The sequence below is a fragment of the Sus scrofa genome, chromosome 2, assembly GCF_054392235.1.
Source record: "Sus scrofa isolate SSC_HxYL_T2T_F1_AM1 chromosome 2, Sscrofa_HxYL_maternal_Yorkshire_Landrace_v2.0, whole genome shotgun sequence".
Taxonomy (NCBI): domain Eukaryota; kingdom Metazoa; phylum Chordata; class Mammalia; order Artiodactyla; family Suidae; genus Sus; species Sus scrofa.
In genome coordinates this window covers 35,986,823-36,009,713 of record NC_139384.1, presented here as the reverse complement: position 1 = coordinate 36,009,713, position 22,891 = coordinate 35,986,823, and the positions used below count along the sequence as shown (strand labels likewise).

General features: G+C 39.5%; 1 protein-coding gene across 1 annotated transcript; it reads right to left on the bottom strand.

The window, feature by feature from the left end:
- Positions 1-9,348: 9,348 nt before the first annotated feature.
- On the bottom strand, positions 9,349-19,827 carry LIN7C (lin-7 homolog C, crumbs cell polarity complex component). The gene is made up of 5 exons (XM_003122904.5): positions 19,759-19,827; positions 16,559-16,677; positions 16,231-16,302; positions 13,827-14,036; positions 9,349-13,280 (listed from the first exon to the last, which is right to left on the bottom strand). The coding sequence occupies exons 1-5, from the start codon at positions 19,793-19,795 to the stop codon at positions 13,125-13,127; spliced, it is 594 nt and encodes a 197-aa protein (XP_003122952.1). The 5' UTR covers positions 19,796-19,827; the 3' UTR covers positions 9,349-13,124.
- Positions 19,828-22,891: the final 3,064 nt, after the last annotated feature.

Genomic DNA, 22,891 nt, shown 5'->3' with positions numbered 1-22,891 from the left:
GAAAAGAAGGCAGTAAGATTTTAGACTCAAAGAGAAGCTGTGGGAGGATGCAAAGAGAAGACTTCGAGTGGATTCTGTGGATTGTCCTTCTTTTCCTGACGGGACACCAAATGTTGTCTCAGAAAAGACCTCTTGGGTAAACACCTCTTAGGTAATTTTCATTCTTTTTCTCTCCAGACAGCTATCGTGACTCTCTTTGAAGTAAGAGGAGTGGGAATCAGAATGAAAATCTTAACAATTCTAAGCCTTTTGAAAATGTCTTTAAAATCGTGTTCAAAATAAAAAATTCTTGAGGCAATGCTCTAAAACTTCAGGCAGGGTGTTCCCTGGTGGTTCAGTGGATCCAGCATCGTCACTGCTATGGCGCCAATTCGACCCCTGGCCCTGGAACTTCCACATGCTGTGGGAGTGGCCAAAAATAAACAAATAAAAATAAAAATTCAGGCAAGCTACCAATCACCTGTAATTTTCAAGATTATCTTGGAAAGGGGTGAAGCAAAGAAAGCTGTGGAGATTGGACCAATGGCGCTGTACATTAGGGTGGTGCCAAAAATGCTTTCTTGGGATCCAACTGACCAAAATCTGGTACTATCAATTAAACTTTTTTTTTTTTTTGCCATCTGTCAGTGTTAAAATATATGAATTAACTTTATAGAATACAATGAGGAAAATTTAAACATTTTAGTATGAAAGAGGAAATGGAGGACCTTGATATGTTAGGGAAACACATTTTAACTTTACCAGTTTGTTCCTTTTATTCAAAGATAACACAGGATAACTTGGTGGCTCAGCCGTTAATAACATACCCAACTAGTATCCATGAGCATGTGGGTTGATTCCTGGCCTCGCTCAGTGGATTAAGACTACAGTTTTGCGGTGAGCTCTGGTGTAGGTCACAGCCACAGTTCAGATCCCGTGTTGCTGTGGCTGTGGTGTAGGGTGGCAGCTGCAGCTGCGATTAGACCCCTAGCCTGGGAACTTCCATATGCTAAGGATGCAGCCCTAAAAACAAAAACAAACAAACAAACCACTTATCAAGCTTTTTAAGATTTTTTTTGAATTTTTTCAAGAATATTTACCATGCACCTTTGCCTCAGAATCTACTCTGTTGGGACTGAATGGTTTAGATTCACGCAGGTAAGTCCACAGGTCATTCACTTGGGGAAGATTATAAACAGAGAAATTCCACTTGCATTGATTCTGATACAGTAGGTCGGGATGGGGGGCCTTGGATTCTCAATATTTAAATAGTTCCTGATTCTGATGTAAACTGCCCCCACCACCATCCAAATTTATGACTCTCTGCTGGAGGATTGTACAAGTTTGGGTCCTGTGAGAAGCAGACACCAATGTGGGATTGCTCGTGCAAAATATCGATTAGGGGAAATGACTTTGTGAGGGAGACTTTTAGAGCCCTGAGATCCAGAGGCAAGTTTGACTCCATGTCATGGAGAGAAGGAAGGAAAAGAGGATGCCTGAGGCTCAGACTGCAGTGCAGTTCCATCAAAGTTCTTTCCGTAAGACCCATGGAGCCATCCCAAAACAGAGTTACCTTCAGGGTGTTCCCGTCGTGATACAGTGGTTAACGAATCCGACTAGGAACCATGAGGTTGCGGGTTCGGTCCCTGCCCTTGCTCAGTGGGTTAACGATCCGGCGTTGCCGTGAGCTGTAGTGTAGGTCGCAGACGCGGCTCGGATCCCACGTTGCTGTGGCTCTGGTGTAGGCTGGTGGCTACAGCTCCAATTAGACCCCTAGCCTGGGAACTTCCATATGCCGCGGGAGTGGCCCAAGAAAATGCAAAAACAAACAAACAAACAAACAAACAAAACCAAAGTTACCTTCAGAGGAGTCCCATGCCTCCTGTGGTAGTATCTCTGCTCTGCTCAATGATGGGGACCAACCTGTGGGAAGTGTGGTGAGGGATGTCCCAGCAGGACTGTTAGTCCATCAGTCTCCCTACAGTCAGAGATCTGAGAGATGCATTTTCATCAGCCTCAGAATATAAGGTATGACCTGAAGTCCCTCCTGTCAAGTAGCTTATATTTCAATCTAACTTATGGAACTAAGAAATTTCAGCTCAAAAGGGACCTGAAGGCTTGTTTAATAGCCTGCTCCTACTAAAGGCTTAAGATGCTCAACAGCATCTCTGCTTCACTTGGATACATCTAGGGTCAGCACCTTCACATCCCCACAGGTAGCAGACTCTATCTTTGGGTGGTTCTCCCTGTTGGAAAGTTCTGCTTTATGTTATGCCAGAGTATCTTCTTGATCCTTTTGAAATCTTCAGAAATAGAAGGAACTTTGGTGATCATAAGTTAAATCTCATTTATCAGTGAGAAATCAGACCCACAGAGGATAACTAAATTACCAGAGGCAACTTATCTGCAGAACTACAGCTAATATCTAGGTCAATAGTTCTTCCCACTCTATACTTGATTTAAAATGTATTTCTGACTTTTATGTAAAAGAGAACATTTTGGACGAATTTAGTGTCATAAAAAGTAAGTTCATCTCAATGCCTCAGTTTTAATTTATTTAAAGAAACTTACCATGTCCCCTCTGAAACAGCTTTTCTCTTGATTCAACATCCTGTGTGAGTGAAGATAACTGAAAGATGTAAGGCCAAGGATAATTTCCAGTCAACTTAAATTGTTCATACTTAGTAGAAGGACTAAAACAATACTAAATCAATCGTCTCCCTGGTCCCTGTTTTAAAACCTATATACCAAATGGTAGATATACATGTCACTTGTTAATGTATATAGGTTTTGTTTTGTTTTAGAGTGTGTTTAGAAAGTTTTCCTTCCCTATTTACAAAACACTGAATTTCAGAAAACACATTGAAACATTAACTTGGGGCTTAAAAGAAAAGATTGGGGACATTTTAAAACTTAGGCCTGATCTTTAATTAGCAAGAACTACTAGAAAATTCGAATATAAAACCAACAGCATTTTGGTGCCACCTTGTGGTAAAATATAAAAAGGTAGACAAAGATTATGTACAGTGTAATAAATCTGCGAGGTTCCAGTTACAGACTTTGGGGGGAAAAGGGTGTGTGTGTGTTGGGGGGGGGAGATTGACTCCTTTCCTCAATCAGTTTTAAAGGAAAAAAATTCATATTATGTCACATTTAGATTTTTAAAATTCCAATTCTGCCAATATTCGCAAATCTTCAGAAGTGGTGGTTTTAAAGTTTTGTATTTTAATTCTGACTCCAGCCATTCTGTTTACAAAATTATTTACATGTTCATGCTTCTATCTGGCTGTGAGGACACTATACTTTCTAGGTTTTACTGCCATCTCAGTGGATTCTCCTGCTTCCCCCATTGGAAGCACTCAAGCCATGGGAGATGGATAAATCTGGGAGGAAGGAAGAGGCCTTTCTGTCTCAGCTCTGCCCTCCTAGGGATGGAGTCTAAGGAGTGAGAGAGCTCTGCCCCCGAGGGATGGGGATGATGCTAATATAGACATGGTCCAAATGAGGGGGTCAATCTGGCTAATTTGAGGAAGCACATTTTCTCCTTCAGCCTAAGGTAAGTGTGCCTGCCCACCTTTACCAGAAAGTAGGCTCCAGGAGGCAAGGGCTTCGTTTTTTGTTTGCTACTGCACCCCACCCCACCCCCAGAACATGGCTGGTACATGGTAGACATTCAATACATATTAGTAGCACAAATGAATAATAATAAGGGTGGTATTTTGGTCCCCACCTGCCAAGTCATGCATTTCCTGCCATATACAGAACCACAGTGGGCAAGAGAAACACTGTCTAATAGGCCCCACCAAAATCCCCAACTCCCCAGATATTCCCAAGTGTGACTTCAGTTCAAATGTCATCTCCTCAGAGGCCTTTCCTGTCCTCTCTAAAATAGCACCACTGCGTTCTTTTTTTTTTTTTTCCTTGCCATTTCTAGGGCCGCCCCTGTGGCATATGGAAGTTCCCAGGCTAGGGGTCTAATCGGAGGCTGGCCTATGCCACAGCTACACCAATGCCAGATCTGAGCTGTGTCTGCAACCTACACCACAGCTCATGGCAATGCCGGATCCTTAACCCACTGAGCAAGGCCAGGGATCAAACCCGCAACCTCATGGTTCCTAGTCAGATTCATTAACCACTGAGCCAGTATGGGAACTCCACTGCATTCTTTCATACTGTTCTCTCACTAAATACAGATTGCCTACTATGTGCCAGGCACTGTTCTCAGCTCTGGGTATACTACAAGTCAAAACAGACATTTTGGTCTTGGGGAGAGACTGGGCTGACAAAATCAACACCTTTGTATTAGCAGAGGTGGAGGAGATTTCTGGCAGAGGGAATAGCCAAGGGCAAAGGCTGTCATAAAGGGGCAGAGTGGAGATTAGAGAGGTGAAAGAGTGGGAAGGAGGGCTGTGGTTGGGGCAGAGGTGGCCATACAGGGCTGGGTGAGTTGTGATAAGGTGCTTAGATTTGTACTCTATCTGAAGCCGATGAAAATATTAAGGATGACTAATAGAAAGGGATCATCAGCACACAGTAGGTGCTAAAAAAATTAGTGCTAGTACTCAGTCTTTACAAGCATTATCAGAAATGCAGGAGTTCCCGTTGTGGCGCAGTGGTTAATGAATCCGACTAGGAACCATGAGGTTATGGTTCGATTCCTGCCCTTGCTCAGTGAGTTAACGATCTGGCGTTGCCGTGAGCTGTGGTGTAGGTCGCAGATGCGGGTCGGATCCCGCGTTGCTGTGGCTCTGGTGTAGGCTGGCAGCTATAGCTCCGATTCGACCCCTAGCTTGGGAACCTCCATATGCCATAGGAGCGGCCCAAGAAATGGCAAAAAGACAAAAAAAAAAAAAAAAAAAAAAAAAAGAAATGCAGTAGGTGCTGTGTGGAGGTTCCAAAAAAAATCGCAAAGCTGGCTACTCAGATATGGTGGGCCCGTGTCCCCGACCCCACCTCGGACAGCCCGTATGAGAAGGAGCTGCTGCACAACTAGCTGTGGACCTTGCTGAGTTAATGGTGCCGAGCCTTGTTTTTCTTTTGGCTCTCAGCCCCCTTACCCTGCTGGACCGCTGACATTCATCACCACATAAAAGTACATTGTTTTCTTGTTCCTCTTGGTCTCCTGCTTTTGTGTGTGTGAAACACGACTCAAGCTCAAAAAAGAAAATATCTGAACCAAAAAACAGTAAGAATCCTAAACAATAAATGAGAGGAAAACAACTGGTTAAAAGTGAACTGTGGGAGTTCCCATTGTGGCTCGGTGTTAACAAATCTGACTAGCATCCATGAGGACGCAGGTTCAATTCCTGGCCTTGCCCAGTGGGTTAAGGATCCGGTGTTTCTGTGAGCTATGGTGTAGATTGCAGATGTGGTTCGGATCATGTGTTGCTGTGACTGTGGCCCAGGCCAGCAGCTACAGCTCTGATTTGGCCCCTAGCCTGGGAACCTAAAAAGCAGGTGTGGCCCTAAAAAGCAAAAAAAACAAAACAAAACGAACCAAAAAAAAGTGTACTGTGGCACTGGGAAGAGTATAGGTTTGGACAACAAATCTGAGACTGAGTCTTGGCAGTGCTGATCACTAACAGTGTGATTCTGGAAAAACTATTTGGTTTCTCTGATTCTGTGGGTTATGGGATAACACCTGTCTTGATGCATGCCATCACTGTTACTGTTTTTAAATCGTTCCAATATAAGTTCTTGATCTACCTGAGGAATTATGAAAAGTAAGTCAATTCGATAGGGTGCAAAAAGTCACCATGCTAGATTTTAGGCACTGTGCTAGGAGATGGAGGAACAAATGTGAACAATACAGTCATGATCCTTCTTGCTGTCACTGGAACTTAAATTCTAATGGGAAGGCACAATTGAGCAGGAAATATAAACAAGGGAACTAGGTGCAACCATATTAATAGATGAGGAACCAACCTTTAGATAGAACGGACTGTAGCTTAACAGAAGTGGCAACTCCAGCTTACACCTCAATGAAGAACAGCCAGCCGGGGGAGAACCAAAGGGAAAGCCTTCCAGCGAGGGGAATTTGGTGTGGAGTAGATCAAGTGGGGCGCTAGGATGAGATGAGGCTTGAGAGGAAGCAGGGAATTAATTATACAGAACGTTTTAAATCAAGGGAAGGGACCTGGCTTTTATCTTAAGCACAACAGAGAGTTTTATGGAGGGAAAAGCATAATCAGTTCAGGCTGAATTAATGTTTTGCATCAGGCACCCACAAGGAGCCAGTGTAAAATCTTTATAGGGTGAAACACCCTCGCCAAAGAAAAATGCTCATCACAGTCCAATTGGCACAAGGGCCACTGCAGAAATGCCTCCCCTCAGTGCTGAATATTCTGCCACTGCCAAATCCTGGAAATCCTGGAGTTGGGAAAGCTACAGCCAATGCAATAACTGGCAGCCTAAAATGAAGAAAAGGTGAAGTTTCTGAGGGGCTGATGAGCCCAGGTGGCCACTTGGAGGCACAAGTTCAATTATACAGCTGTGTGTGGAGTAAGCATTTCAACCACAGCAAAGAACCCCTTCCCTCACTCCCAGAGGCCAGAAATCACATCCTTTCTTAACCAAAACCATTTCTACTGAGACCTTTTTTTTTTTTTTTTTTTTTCATTTTCTACAGTTCGTACTGGTAGCACATGGAAGCTGCCAGGCCAGGAACTGAATCTGAACTGCAGCTGTGGCAACACTGGATCCTTTGGCCCACTATGCTGGGCCATGGATTGAACCTGCACCTCCACAGCAACCCAAACACTGCAGTCAGGTTCTTAACCTACTGCACCACAGTGGGAACTCCAGGATCCTTTCATTGCACACAAGAGGTGCCACATTTATTTTCTACAGTGTTGCCACCAGAACATGAACTCTCCCATATTCCTGTTCCGGGACTGCCATATTGAAATACAATAAACTGGGCGGCTAAAAGAAATTTGTTTCAGTTTTGGAGTCTAGACGCCCTCGATCAAGGTGTCCACAGGGGTGGTTCCTTCTGAGTAGTGATGGAGAGAATCTATTCATGCCTCTCCTTGTTTCTGGTGGTTTACTGTTAACTCTTTGGCATTTCTCAACTTGTATAACTATCACCCCAATCTCTGCCTTCATCTTCCCATGGTGTTCTCCCTCATGCGTGTGTGTCCAAATTTATCTTTTTTATAAGGACATCAGCTAGAATGGACTAAGGTTCACTCTAACGATTTCACTTTATCTCTAAATAGTCTATCTCTAAATAAAATCACATTCTGAGGAGTTAAGACTCCAACATATCTTTTTGGGGTTGGGGAGAGAGACATAAAATTCAACCCTTAAGGAGTTCCCATCGTGGTGCAGCGGAAATGAATCCGACCAGGAACCATGAAGTTTTGGATTGATCCCTGGCCTCACTCAGTGGGTTAAGGATCTGGTGTTGCCGTGAGCCGTGGTGTAGGTCGCAGATGCAGCTCAGATCTGGTGTTGCTGTGGCTGTGTTGTAGGCTGGCAGCTACAGCTCCGATTAGACCCTTAGCTTGGGAACCTCCATATGCCAAGGGTGTGGCCCTGAAAAGACAAAAGACAAAAAACAAAAACAAAAACAAACAAAAAAAATTCAACCCTTAAAACACAAAGTCAAAAGTTAGCATTTAACCCTGGGTTCAGGAGTTCCCGTTGTGGCGCAGTGGTTAACGAATCCGACTAGGAACCATGAGGTTGCGGGTTCGGTCCCTGCCCTTGCTCAGTGGGTTAACGATCCGGCGTTGCTGTGAGCTGTGGTATAGGTTGCAGACGCGGCTCGGATCCCGCGTTGCTGTGGCTCTGGCGTAGGCCGGTGGCTACAGCTCTGATTGGACCCCTAGCCTGGGAACCTCCATATGCCGCGGGAGTGGCCCAAGAAATAGCAACAACAACAACAAAAAAGACAAAAAACAAAACAAAACAAAAAAAACCTCTGGGTTCAAAGTGCATCGAATAAGAGATACCAGAAACAAAAATTTTCCCTTGACGGTTTCATGCTTTCAGATCGCACTTTCTTGCCAAATGAAAAACAAAAACAAAATTATAGGTTTGGGTTTTTGTTGCTCTCTGATGAAATGCAGTAACTGCCACATAAAGGGACTGTATCTATAGCCACTGGCTAAATTTTTTAATCCAATTGTTTAGAACAATTCTGGAGAGAATCTAACAAGAGTTCTTCTATACTTATCACTTAAAGCAAAGTTTTAAAAAGGAACAAATCTTGACTGTGTCCAAAATATGCTTCTATAGTTGATAAGAATTAGGAGAGCTCTTACATACAACTTATTGACTTGAAATGCTTATCCTTTTAAAAAGAAGTTTAAATCAAAATGAATAAAATTGGCAAGTGTGCTCTTCCTGAATTTACTTTTGCTCTGTACAAAAAGAAACTCCTGAAGATTTCATCAGGTGCAGGCTTTCTGCCACCAAAGAAATAAATGTACAAAAAACTGGATCACCGGAGGGGCTCAGAGGTTAACAAACCTGACTAGAATCCATAAAGATAAGGGTTCAATCTTTGCCTTTGATCAGTGGGTTAAGGATCCAGCATTGCTGTGAGCTGTGGTGTAGGTCATAGACTCGGCTCAGATGCCAGGTTGCTGTGGCTCTGGCGTAGGCCAGTAGCTGCAGCTCCGTTTCCACCCCTAGCCTAGGAACCTCCATGTGCCATGGTTGCAGCCCTAAAAAGCAATTAAATAAAATGAAATAAAAAAAAATTTGAATCACCACGTCATCACATTAAAACCAGAATCATCAACAATAATGATTATAACAAAATCAAAAACAAAAGATTTAAAGAATGGGTGTTCTCATTTAGTGCAATTTTGAAGAAACTGAGGGCTAACAGTAAATGCTTTTCACTATACTCCTGGTTGCTTGTTCATTTTTATGCTTTAAAAAAAAAAAAAAATCACTATGGTAAATTATGCCTTGTTTGAGATCCATTCCAGCAATCCACTGTCTCTAGAGCTAGGCCATATCCTCCCTACAAATTGCTTTTCTGATTGAACAAATCCCTTCCTGGGACTTATTTTCTTACGCAAGTCATTCTGAATGTGACCTCAACGCTACATCCCCTAAACCCCACTATTTTTAGAATTCTCCACCAGTTTCTTTGATCAGTGAACAGAAATCTGAAAATGCCTATTTCCTACAAAGTTTTCAAGTATAATTTAAAGGTTATCTATTTTCTAGGCATCAAAAGTAAGAACTTGCTAATTTTAGGAGTTCTCTTGTGGCAATCAGGTTAAGGATCCAGTGTTGTCACTGCAGCAGCTTGGGTTGCTCTAAGATTCAAATCAGGGTAATCAGGCTCCAGATTCCGTGCTCTCAATCACATGCCATACAGCCTCTCTTAAAATAACACAAGAAAACTTTTTCTGTAGTTATATTTTATGAAAGACAAAGCAAAATATATGAAGTTTCATTCCAGTAACCACCAGAGTATGCTTTTACCTCATTTAAAAGTTATACATATCTTTCAGAAAAATCTATTGTGTAGTTACATCAAATTTTTTCAAATCCAAAGAATAAGAATATAATTAATACAGATTTATTTTAAGTAAGCCTTAGAATCAGAACTAAATTGACAAATGAAGCCATCCACTGAAAAGTGTTAAATTCATTTTGGCTATTCTATTTCTTTACCTCAAACTTAAGAATTAAAGTAGAAGCATATTGTTTACTAATGTTTTTAAAAACTATGTCCAAATACAAATCAGTTTGTAAGTTCTTGAATATTAATGAGCAAGCAATTTGGTTTTTTCCACTATTTCGTCATTATAGAACTTCAACAACCTTTGAAGAAACACTGTTAGTGACATTTTGGATAATAAAAAGTATAAAACCAGATTGTTAGCAGAGGAACAAAAAAATATAAGTTAGAAAATTCATAAACATACATTTATTCAGGAAATACAATTACTAGAGTCCTTGATATTCCAATGATCATTCCACATAATAGAATATTCACAACACGTATTCTTTTAAGTATACACCAAGTCATGCTGACATTCTTTTCAGATAAGCCATAGCCATTTCTTCTATTAAATGTTATAATATCTATTTATATTGTAAACAAAGTACTTGAGCCAAACTAAGTACTTGAGCAAAGTAACTTTCAAAAATTTAGAAGACGAAGACAATGACTTTTTAAAAAAACATATCTGCATTATCAAACCCCAAATAACTAGGCCACTATAATGAGTGTGTTATACTAATGCATAAAGTGGCCATATTAAGACAGTGCATAATTATCAAAAACAATATTTCTTATCTGCAATTTTTTAGCATGCTTTCTCAAATAATAAACATTTATTTTTGAAAGTTTTAAAGGCAAAGAGGGCAGAAAGATGGCAGACATTAAAAGTTTACATTTAAACTACTGGTAGATTTTATTTAAAAAAAGAAAGAAAAAGGTAAACTGTAATTATTTCCCAAATAAGGAATGCCAAGTATCTTTTATTCTTTAAGAAATATAACAAACCATTACATTGGCAGATATTTAATAGTAGCTGTAAATTGAATTATTCTGATACTTTCAAACAGAATCCAGTGTACTTAGAGCATCTTACAAAGGGGAAAACTGGTGGTTCTCAACCCTAGGTGTCTTTTAGAACCGGCTGGAAAACTTAAAAAAAAAATACGTGTCTGGTCTCACCTCAGAGATTCTGATTTAGCTGGTAAGAGGACAGTACTCAAGCATCATTATTTTTTAAAGGTCTGCTGGGTGTTCTAATATGCAGCTTAGGTTGAGAATCACTGAGTCAACCCATCTTGAAATACCAAGAAGATAAATGGAAACTGGGGAGGGAAGATAATTTGTATTTATAATTTACGAGTCAAACACCTATTATATATTTACTATGTGCCTGGTTATGTCCATGAATCACACATTTGTAAGATGAAAATACCCTTCATTTCCTCACTATACTAGACCACGACTGTACATCATTGCCACTGAATGACTGCATTTTCCTATGGTCAGGATTTAAAATTCTGGGATACACTATGAAACTGCATTAACAAAAATAAACTACTGCTACTCATGCTCAACAGGAGCAAGCAAAACTACTGTATTTGGCTCTTTTAAGCTATCCATATTTTAAGAATTATAAATAAGTGCCAACCCACACAAAGAACAGATTGTGGATTACTGCAGGGAAAAAAAAAAAAAAAAAAGCTTACTCAACTTACTAAGTTTCGACACCAGAAAAGATTTAGCTTGGCTGAAAGTTCTAAAACAGCTGAGATACTGAACCAGGAAGCTATAATTTATAATGAAATGTTGACACACCCTTAAAAGCTACTGCAGCTGGTAGCAATGCTAAAACAAGATTTCTTCAGGGTTTACTTACCCTGTGATGCAAGAATACAAGCATAACAATAATATTACTGTTTTCATATGCACCAATACCTCTCTTTAATATATAAAGCTCTACAACAAATACCTCTAATAATTTTACAATTAAATTAAGTCCATAATTCTTCTACGCTACTTTGGTCTCAACATTTTAAAAACATCAATTAATTTTGGAAATACACAATTTTATAACACGATCCTATTGATAACAAGCATACTTTGTAGTGGAGAAAGACACATTCAACCATGCAATCCAGTGTTCAATACCTAAGTGATAAACAACAATGCCGATTGACTCTGATTCTGAAAATCACTGAAAACTGGAATAATTGACTCACAGTGCTCACAAACATGCAGAAAAAGATACACATTTCTATTCTTCCTGAAGGAATGTCACAAATGCCCACTCTTTACACAGAGTTGATAATTATACTAAATTCCTTATATATTTCAATCCATTATTTTCTTTCTAGCACCTGTCACCTAGAATTTTTAAAAGCTGTACAAATGTTCCTATAAGTTGTATCTGAAAATGAATCTCAATTCTTTAATTTCTGCCTTTAAAAAGACCTCGGTCATCATCCACTATTAACAGTTGCCTTTCAGTAAAACAGTGACATCCAGTGGACAAATCAAAGTATCTCTTAAAGTTCCCATCATTATATGAATCATAAACAAGGACATCTCAAATCCCTTTCAATGTAAGTTCCTACTCATTTTGACAAAGTGTCTGCAGGTTCTTATGAATGTATCATCTCATAACTTCTATATATCTTAAACATATCCTTTAATCTTTGTCCTATTAAATATCAATTCTTTAAATTGAGCTACTTAAGAGTATATATAACTCTTGAGGCTAGTGAGGTCAAAGGTATTACTTTTTCTTCTTTGCTATCTCCCACCACAAACTGGCTCATCTCTAAGAATGGAAAGAATAAAATATAAGAAATATACTTAAATAAAAATGAACAGCATTAAAAAAATTTGCAAAAGATGAAACCTAAATCTTGCATTTGTAACTTATGATATGTTGTTGAATACAGAGATGTAATCAATAATGCTAACAATCTAATTACATTATCTTGCCTCACTACTCAATTATGAAAGAATATGTATTTATCTTAGCAATGATTGTTTCAGTGTTTAAAAACTTTTATAAATCAGTATAAATGAATATTCATTATATATTATGTTTAAATAAAAGTAAAAAACTTCCACTCTGCTGAGTTATAATTTACCATTGATTTTATATATTATGTGCGTGTTCCAAATAGAAAACGCAGCAGTGATGTTAACATTGATAGTGTAATGAACTGCTGTAGCTGAGGCTTTTTTATTTAATTTCTTGGAAAATCATAAAATGTTAAGGTTAAAAAAAAAATAAAGCAAAAAAAGAATGAAGTACTGTTATTTTTAAATAAGCGGCCAAATAAAGAAAATCTTTTTCCCTAAAAAAAGATTAAGAATGTAAAAGTACATTTTAATATTAAAAAAGCATTTTTAAAAATCTATAACAACTTTATGACAAAATCTGCATTTGTTGAAAAAGGCCTGTAAAAACAGCAGGACAGAATTGCCCTCATCACCTTTTTACTTTTTTTTTGTCAGAAAAAAGTGTACGCATCTTGGGAAGCATAAATGATGTTAAAATAGGTATTTATAAAATGGCAAGGAGGATTTCAAGGGAAGTTTGTTTTTTTTTACAATCATTGGCATTGCGGCCATCAGTAGGTCACAAGTAAAACTTCTCTAGCTAAAAGCAAAATGAAATATCAAGTTTTTAACTGCATTAAGTCTGTTGCCTACGTTTTGCTGATCTCATTTTTTCAAAGCGTGACTCCATTTCTTCTAAGACCTTGGGTGTGTATCGTACTACTAATTTCACTTTTCCTTGAGCTGCCTTCAGCAGTTCTACAGCTTTCTCATGATGTTCCCCTTCGACGCTCTAGGAAAAAACCACACAGATACAAACGATTAATACCTAGGTTTTATAAGTAACTCAAAATGAAAAATGTTTAAAATACATATAAGAAAAAAGTTTTAATGTTATTCAAAACTATAAATTATGAAATAACCCCACTTTATCCTCTGCTAAATCATATTGTTTGCAGTCCAGGAACTTTTTTTAAGCTTAAAGTAAATAAAATATCAATCTACATACTCTACTATTTCACTAGGTTTGAAGTAAATCAAGCAACTGACATTTTATAAGACTAAACTGAGGGTAGACTTTTAACTACTAAAAAGCTTAATTACTTCATAAAAATCACACTGAGCATTGATAATTTACATTAGACAGAAGCAAAAGACACACTTAAAGTGCTTCAGAAAGTATGACTCTACTAATTAGCAGTGTCTGAGACCACCCCCCCAAGGGATTTCTAAACTACAAAGTTTTGCATTTTCCCTACATCTTCTGTTTCAGTAACTCAAGTTTGCCCCCATGTGGTCAAAACACACTGGTACAAGTAGAAATAAATTGCATCCCTACCACTCCATTGACAGAAAGGAGTTGATCTCCTCGCTTGAGACCTCCATGTCTATCAGCAATTCCACCTGGGATTATTCGAGATATATAGATTGGTGAGTTTTGTTCTTTGCCTCCCATAATATTGAATCCAAGGCCTTCCTCTGTTTTTGGTAGCTCAACAACTCGAGGATGAGAATGTCCTTCGCTGGCAGCAAATGCAGCAACAGTAGCCTAAAAGAAAATTTTAATTTTTTAATTTTTTTTTAAATAGGACCTTTGTTTACTTAATTCTTTTTTCCCTTTTAAAAAACTACTTCTGAAGTATATTTGATGTTTGAATGCTCACAAATTCATTGGCCACTCTGAGAAGGTAAGCTAAGCAGATGGTGTCTCAAAGAGGACGACTGAAAGCCTACCCTGGGATTATGCTGGAGTGTTACGATGGCTCAGGTCCCTCGAGTCCTTCCAGTGCTGAGGACTTCTGTGCAATGCCTGGCAGGCAGGCTTGCTAGGAAGATGAACACTGCACATTAAAGACAAGAAGCCCTCCCTCACACGTCAGCAGCCCTGAGCTCTGGGGGGCTAGTCAGTCTGGCCCCTTCAGGGGCTTTTGGGCAGGGCACAACCTACCTATATAACATATAAGGAGGCAGGTGTCCTTATATGCACTCATTTTGGCTGCTGTACTATTTGTACTGTATATTAACAACTCATCAAGAAATAACATTGAGAAAAAGGGGGTACTTAGAGTCAATGTGAATTTTATTGTTGCTTTAATTAACTACCTAGTTACTACTAAAATTCCACAGAAGATGAAACAGAGCTATGGCTTTGAAAGTTTCAAATTTAGACTGATCTAGACTAATTTTAACATAAAGTTGAGATTCTGGTTTTCGCTTTTTTAAGATAAGTAATATGGTACTATTGTGTGTGTGTGTGTGTTGGATCATGGTACATAAGCAAAAATGGGAAGAGAGAAAGATAATCAAGATTTTTGAATATTATTACATTTTAAGCTCTAAAAGAGGTCCCATTTTAAGGACAGAATGGAACTAAAGCTCAGAAATTCAGGAAACTGTGAAAGTTAGGAATTAAACCCAAGTTTTAATCATTTTTTTCTACTCTTGTCAAACAACATCCACGTTTAAGTGTTTATACTCAAGAGAGAATCCAATATTTCTTTGGCAAACCAGTAACAATCAATGAAAAATTACCTGCTAATGACTAATTTTACTTAAGTCACCTACTGCTGATATTAACTTATTCTAACCATATATCATGGATACCGAGGTCGATGCTTGAATTATCTGAGGAAAACATCAGTAGAGAAAAGCATATAAAACTTGCCACCTGTTAGAGTTCCCGTCGTGGCTCAGTTGTTAGCGAATCCGACTAGGAACTGTGAGGTTGCAGGTTTGATCCCTGACCTTGCTCAGTGGGTTAAGGATCTGGCGTTGCCGTGAGCTGTGGTGTAGGTTGCAGACACGACTCGGATCCCGCGTTGCTGTGGCTCTGGCTGTGGCTCTGGCGTAGGCTGGTGGCTACAGCTCCAATTCAACCCCTAGCCTGGGAACCTCCATATGCTGCGGGAGCGGCCCAAGAAATGGCAAAAAGACAAAAAAACAAAACAAACAAACAAAAAAACTTGCTACCTGCAGTTCTAAACAAGTAACTGCCTAGAGTTGCCTAGTGGTGCAGTAGGTTAAGGATCCAGCATTGGGGTACAGCCAAAAAACAAAAAAAAACCAAAAAAAGTGTAACCTCCTATTTGTGGAGTATACCAGATCTATCATTTACTATTTCTATGGTTCGAGGCAAGTAAAGCTAATTTGATGTTTCTCTAACAATAAAACGAGGATAATAATTTATACCTCAGAATTTTGATGAATATTTACATAATGATGTAATTATATATTATATACAGCAACTATGTATTATATGACATATTGTGTGCAAGGATATTTTTAAGACATCATCTAAACTGCATAAAATATATTTTCTAAAGCCAATTTATAAAATCTTATTTCGGAGTTCTCGTTGTAGCACAGAGGAAATGAATCCTACTAGCATCCGTGGTGATTCGGGTTTGATCCCTGGCCTCACTTAGTGGGTTAAGGATCCGGTGTTGCTATAAGCTGTGGTGTAGGTCACAGACGAAGCTCAGATTCCCTGTTGCTATGGCTGTGGTGTAGGTCGGCAGCTGTAGCTCCAATATGACCCCTAGTAGGAACTTCCAAATGCCGCACGTGTGGCCCTGAAAAGGAGGGGGAGAAAAAAGGCTTATTTCTCAGTAAGGGAGAAGTTTGGTGTAGCTTGAAAGATACTGCTATTTTCAAAATAAGCCTATTATGAATCTAGTAATTGTACATTTTAAACCTCTAATTTATGAAGAATTCTCTTACTTTTAGCAAAAGAAAAAATGTACCTTTGCAGTTGCATTAGCTCTCACTTCAGGACTGCTACTGATGTCCACAGTCTCATAGACGTGTTCATATACCTGCAAAATCCAGTTATCACTGCAATTTTAAATCTCAGAATATACCATGTTTGAGTTCTCTGTAAAGTTAATGAATGTGTTGAAATTTCAGACAAAGTTATGCATCTTTGTAAAATGTTTTTCTATTAGAAATTCCAAAAATGAGAAGGTCAGGTTCTAAAGTTCACTGTCTTAAGAAACTTGGAACCCACATTTCAGAGCATTATCTTAGCTAATTAACTCAAATTTTTACTAAGTTTTAATCCCATTTACTCACCTCTCTTACAGCATTGCAGAATTCACTCTGAAGGACTCTTTGTAAAGCCTGAAGTTTCTGTGGTGGTACCTCTCCACTCCTCTGTAATTTTTCCAACAATTCAATTGCTCTACAAATATCTAGAGTTAAAGAAACACACACTAATAGATAATTTTCTCAGAATATCCTCTAAATGCCTATGTAACAGTGTAGCATTTAGGATTCATTCCTATAAGAAATACGTAGAACACAGGGGAAAAAGCCTAACAATATTAACTTGTGTGTGTGTGTTCATGTATAGAGGATGGGATTATAAAGTCTGAGAAGAATGTTAAATTTTACAATAGATTAGAAGGAAACCCTGATATTGAACAAGCATAAAATCTGGAAAAGAGCATCACTTAGAGACAAAGGAAAATCAAATATAAAGTACTAAATATCAAAGGAAAGGACTGGTGATAGACACATAAACACTGGACTGCTTCAGAAAAGCTGACAGTATTATCAGAAACTATTGAGTCAATAAAAATTTACCTACCATTATTAATAACCAAAGCACTGAATAGTGTAAAACACTGTTAGTGAAATCACTGTTTATTTCCCAAAAGAAAACGTAACGTATACATAAATATGAAAACTCTTCAATAACAGGTGCAGTTAAGTGGCAGAGACACATTTAAAACAGTGATACAAATGACCAGAATTAACTGATTTGTTTTCAACTTAGGATTATTAACACAGTATTTTAATTAAGACAAGCTCAGTTAAATACATGTTAATAAAATACAAAATTAAAAACAGTTTCCTGAATCTAGTCTCAGTAACAGCTGTGTGATCTTGGGCAAATACCTCTCCATGTCTGTTTTTCCACTGCAAAACAGAAATAACATTACCCTTTTTATAAGAATTGTGGACCAGAACAAAAATACATGGTAAGAGCCTGCCATTTAGCAAGCATAAATGTTCTATTACATCAGCACCAAAGAATCATAATGTACACATTTACACTATAAATATATTAAGCATGTTAGGCAACTGTCACTAGGAAGTGTGAGCATAAGTGTTCTATGAATTAAGAAATTTTACATAATTCAGCCATGTTTCAACACCACCTCTACTTTGATTTTTAGCCCCACAGGGGACTAGAGTATCTATTATTCTAAATTCCTTGCCTCCTTCTGTCTTAAATGGAAGAAGTTCTGAATTTTATATTACGCTTAAAGGATTGGAACCTCATAGAATTAGTATAATCTTATTTGTGTTTGTAACTGGCAAACTAGGAATAAATGTAGTGAAGAAAGAAGTAGATTCTTCAATTCCAGGTAATAAAAGCTTAAACTGATGTTAATACAACGTCAACAGACTTTCAGCTTTCTGTCTCCCACCACCAGAACGGCTGGTGAACAGGCAAGTGTTGGTTCATCAAATATTTTGATTTATAAAGCTAGAATATGTAAGGTATATTAAACTCTTCAATTAAGAAAAATTTTAAAAGTAAAATACTCTTTACTGAACCTAAATGTACCCAACATGTGCTCAAATGTGTTCCACTGAACCTTGTTTGATGATTTTGAAGGCATTTAGGATCTTGAACATTTGCACTAATTTTATAATGCAGAACTGCTGGAAGAGTTTCTAAATAGAGTCTGTTAAACAGAATGCTAAATAAGATTTACAGTTGATGTAATCTGACTTTCTTATCCTGCTAAATGGTATCCACTAGTAATTCATCCTACTAAGGTGCTGAGCATTTGGAACCGAAATGAACTCTGAAACAGAAAAAAAAAACAAAGCCATGACTACCACAACTAAATGCCAGAGGTGAAGTTTCACATTTTGTACTGCACTTAAAAACACAAAAGACCGCCAACATGTTAGAAGCCTACAACTGGCTTTCAAAGAAAAACACCTACTCCTGCTAACACCAAACAGATTTGTTCCCATCTACAAAGCACAGTGCCATTGTGCTCAGGAAGAAGATGTCATAGTTTCCCCCTAACTTAGCAAGTCTTCCCAGAGTAGCTACTCCTCTGTCAAAGATGATACTTTAATTAAAGGTCTGGTAGGCTGGAGGAAAACAACATCACTTGTAAAGTAACTTACAAGTAGTGAACACCATAAGGAATAAACAATGTCTAGTGTGCATTTGTTTCTGTAAAGGCACAAGGAAAGAGTTCACCAACTACAATAATTCTAAAAATGCATTCTCTCCTTAGAGCGGAAGTTACTTAACACTCAGACAGTAAATGCAAAAGTTAATATCTGCAAGATATTTTCAATCTCCATCCTATACTTTATCACTAGTACTCCATATGTGTACTTCATACTTTTTGACTCTTACGACTCCTAATACTAGCATGTCAAAAGTATGCATGAAGTTATTTGAAAAAAAGGACTTGGGAGGAAAGAGGGGAATGCTGAAAATCTTCAACAGGCCTCTTCTAGGCTCATAGCTATGTACTTTAACTGGCTTTTCGATTTCCAGTCATTCAGCAGAAAGGTTTTATTTTCCTTGACAGCCTGCTCTACAAAGCAAGCACCCAGCCAGTTAGCAATTGTAGGATTTGTAAAGAAGGAAAAAAACTACACTATTAAGTATTTTACAATCTACCACAATTCCAACTAGTTATGTAACCTTCTTCCCTGGACATTAGTAAGATTGTTTTTAAAGCACCTTCTCCGTACGGGGAGGGGGACCACAGCCAGAACACAACCCGATAGAAATACAAGTGGGGTTGTGGTCGAAGTAACGACAGCGTTCGTGCATAAATAAGGTGGGTTCTGTGGCAATGTACTGTGAAGCCGGGCTGTGTGAGTAAGGCGGGGACACTGGATTGTGCACAGGTCAATACGGGCAGTGAGTGTAGTCTGTACAACTGGGCGTGTGATGTTTGCTTAGCTAGACACGTCTCCGAACGCTGCGTCTGCCATACCCATCCAGAGAACGCGTGTGCAGAGTGTGTTTGCGAACGCAGACAGGTGGGGTCGAACAGTACTGTGCTTCGCGACTGTCCGTGTGAATAGAGGTGGGTCTGGGTATCAGTCAAGAGCAGCAAGCTCTCCCCCTGGGGCCAGGCGCAGCAACGTCGGCGGCCACCGGCGCCAGCGCGAAGAAAAGACTGATTCCAGATCTCAGAGCTTAGCTGCCCCCCACCCCCACGGCGGAAAGGCACTCCCCCACCTTCTCCGTCCACGACAGTCCCGGCCTAGTCCCCACTCACCCCTCTCCAGTCGCACAGGTTCCCCCAACGCCGCCATCTTCTCCCTTTGCCTGCAGACCCACAGGAAATGACGATAGAGGGGCTGCGGTGGAGGGGCGGGGCTTAGCAGGAGCCGGGAGCAGAGGCCGGCCAGTATCGCGAGAGCGGGAGCAACCGAGCTGGGGCTCGCGGGGATCTTCCCGTGGGCTGAGCGGGCTCCAGAGGGTGGCCTTGGGCTGCATCTTCAGTGCTTGTCAGGTTCTCCAATCCCCCGGCCTCCTATAGTTGAAAAGAGTCTCCCTCCCAATTCTTTCCCCATTCTTAGCTATCCCACCCGTTTGCAACCCTTGGCTCCATGTGGTGGAGTCTGGATTCTTGTTACCCCTTGGTTCTGTGAGCCTGGACTGCTCACTTACCTTCTTTCGGCCTCAGTCTTCCCCTCTGTCGGACAAAGAGTCCGATCTCCGATTTCTTTAGATTCTAAGTGAGATTCGGTGACGTGTGTAAGTGAGATATTATAAATTCCGCATTTGTGGCTCCATTGCTTTAATTAATTTACCAATCCAAGGCATAGATCTTCCCTAGAAATCTGAGAATAAGGATAGAAAGTACGGAGTTCCCCGTCCTGGCGCAGCGGAAACGAATCCTACTAGGAACCATGAGATTTCGGGTTCCATCCCTGGCCTTGCTCGGTGGGTTAAGAATCCGGCATTGCTGTGAGCTGTGGGCTCAGATCTGCCATTGCTGTGGCTGTGGTGTAGGCCTGCAACTACAGCTCCAATTAGACCCCTAACCTGGGAACCTCCATATGCCCTGGGTGCGGCCCTAAAAAACACAAAAGGCAAAAAAAAAAAGGATGGAAAGTGCAAAAGTCATGAAACACTCTTGGGTGAGTGAGAAAACAAGACACTTGGGTGCATCTCAAAGTAGGAATTTTTAAAAGCTCATCAAAAACCTTATATAAATGAAATATTAGGAAGCAAATAATATTCTTAAAACACTCTAGATTCTTAGGACTACTTTTGAAAATTTCATGAGCCAAAACCAATTTTAGGCCTTAATTTGAGTGTGAAATATTAATTTGCCCAGCATTTCAATTCCACTAGTATTTATTCAAGCTCCAGTCTGCACTGCTAATCTGTGGGGTGCTCTTACAAAGGAGTGTTTAACACTTCATGACAAGATGGTTTTAACGACCTCTCTGTTGCCCCATACATCCTTTCCATTCAACTATAGTATTTTCTTCTCTTCCATCATGAATGCCACCATTAGACTCTTTTTTCCCCCTTGAACCCTGATTCCATCATCAAAGGTTACTGCTCAAAAACTTTCAATGGCTTCCCCCCCCCCCCAATTCCTATTCCTAAAGCCTTGCAAACTCTGATCCTAACTCATCTAACCTCATTTCTCATCCCTCAAATGGAATAACCACTCCAGTAGAGGTGGAATGTTTAAAACCATGCTTCTTCTTGCTTCCAAGTCTTCATTTATTTTGTACTTATGTAGAATGCCTTTCTTCATCGCTTCTAGTTTTCCATACTCTGTACATCCTCAAACTGAACCCATCCTCCAGGTCTGTGGAAGATATGCCACTTCCACTAAGTTTCCCTTTTGGCCATTCTGTTTCCCTTCTTTGGTCCTTAATGGCCCTTATGTCCTGCAAAAGCATTCATGTACTTTTCATCTCTTATTCATTGCTGTCATTTGTTGCTACAGATGTTCAAGAACTTTTGCTAAATATTTAAGGTCTATATCGGGCACCTTGCTAGACATTGAGAATATCATGTGGAGAAAGACAAATGCAGACATTGCCCTTGACTCTTCAAATATTTCTTCCTCAATTCTCCACCTCCTCTCCTTTGAAGACTCTGCTTACGCATATATTCCGCCACCTGACTGTCAACACTGATGCTCTGTTCATTTTGATTTTTCAAACTTCTGTCTCCTTTCTTCAATATCTAATATTCTCTTAATCCCATCTTCTTTTTTCATCTCAATACTGCTCATTTTCATCTCTAGCAGTTTGATTTAGAGGCATAAGAGAGTACACGTGTTTCTACATTTTCCACGTTCTTACTCAACAGGCTCAATCTTTCCTCTGGCTTCCTGAACATATAGAATAAAATTATAATGACAATTGCATTGTGTTATCTCTGACACTGCTTCTTTTGACTGATTTTTCTCTTCATTATGGCTCATCATTTCCTGTTTCTTACATGACAGGTAAGTAAATAAATAAATAAGGCCAAGCATTGTGAAATGTATTTTTGCGGTTGCTGGATATTTTTATATTCCTATAAATATTTTTGAGATTTACTTTGAAATGTAAAGAGGACTCTTGAAAATAATTTTCTTTTCTTTTTTTGGCTGCATCTGTGGCATATGGAAGTTCCTGGGCCAGGGATTGACTCTGAGCCACAGCTGTGACCTACACCACAGCTGCAGCAATGCAGGATCTTTAACCCACTGCACCAGGCCAGGGATCAAACCCACAATGCTGCAAATACAATGTCAGATCCTTAATGCACTGCTCTACAGTGGCATCTCCAAAAATAATTTTTGTTTTTAAGGCTTGATTTTAAGCTTTGTTAAATAGAACTAGTTCAGTATTTTGTGAAGGTCTAATTGTGTCCCATCTCTAAGGAAATATCCTTCTAAGATCTTTGACCTCATGCTCCATGAGTTTTGTAGTTCAACTTTGGCAGGAATGGGAACTATTCTCATGAGCTAGGTTTAAGGATTATTTGTTTTGTGCCTTCCTTTTATTTTATTTATTTATTTTTTTGTCTTTTTTTTTTTTTGCCATTTCTTGGGCCGCTCCCGCGGCATACGGAGGTTCCTAGGCTAGGGGTCGAATCGGAACTGTAGCTGCCAGCCTACGCCAGAGCCACAGCAACACAGGATCCGAGCCACGTCTGCGACCTACACCACAGCTCATGGCAATGCCGGATCATTAACTCACTGAGCAAGGGCAGGGATCGAAGCTGCAACCTCATGGTTCCTAGTCAGATTCATTAACCACTGCACCACAACGGGAACTCCTGTGCCTTCCTTTTAAATGATTCTTTCCCTGTCCTTAGTAATTTCCTTTCCTCTTTTTTTCCCACACCTGAAGTATGTGAAAGTTCCTGGCCTGGGGTTAGACCTGAGCCAC

What these genes read in the sequence shown, in the direction of transcription:
- LIN7C (XM_003122904.5), bottom strand. Translation starts at nt 19,795, where the DNA reads ATGGCGGCGTTGGGGGAACCTGTGCGACTGGAGAGGG. An exon ending in ACCTGTGCGACTGGAGAGGG is followed by an intron (nt 16,678 to 19,758) that starts GTGAGTGGGGAC and finishes CTTTAACTCTAG; the next exon opens with ATATTTGTAGAGCAATTGAA. An exon ending in TCCTTTCTGTCAATGGAGTG is followed by an intron (nt 13,281 to 13,826) that starts GTAGGGATGCAA and finishes GTTTTTTCCTAG; the next exon opens with AGCGTCGAAGGGGAACATCA.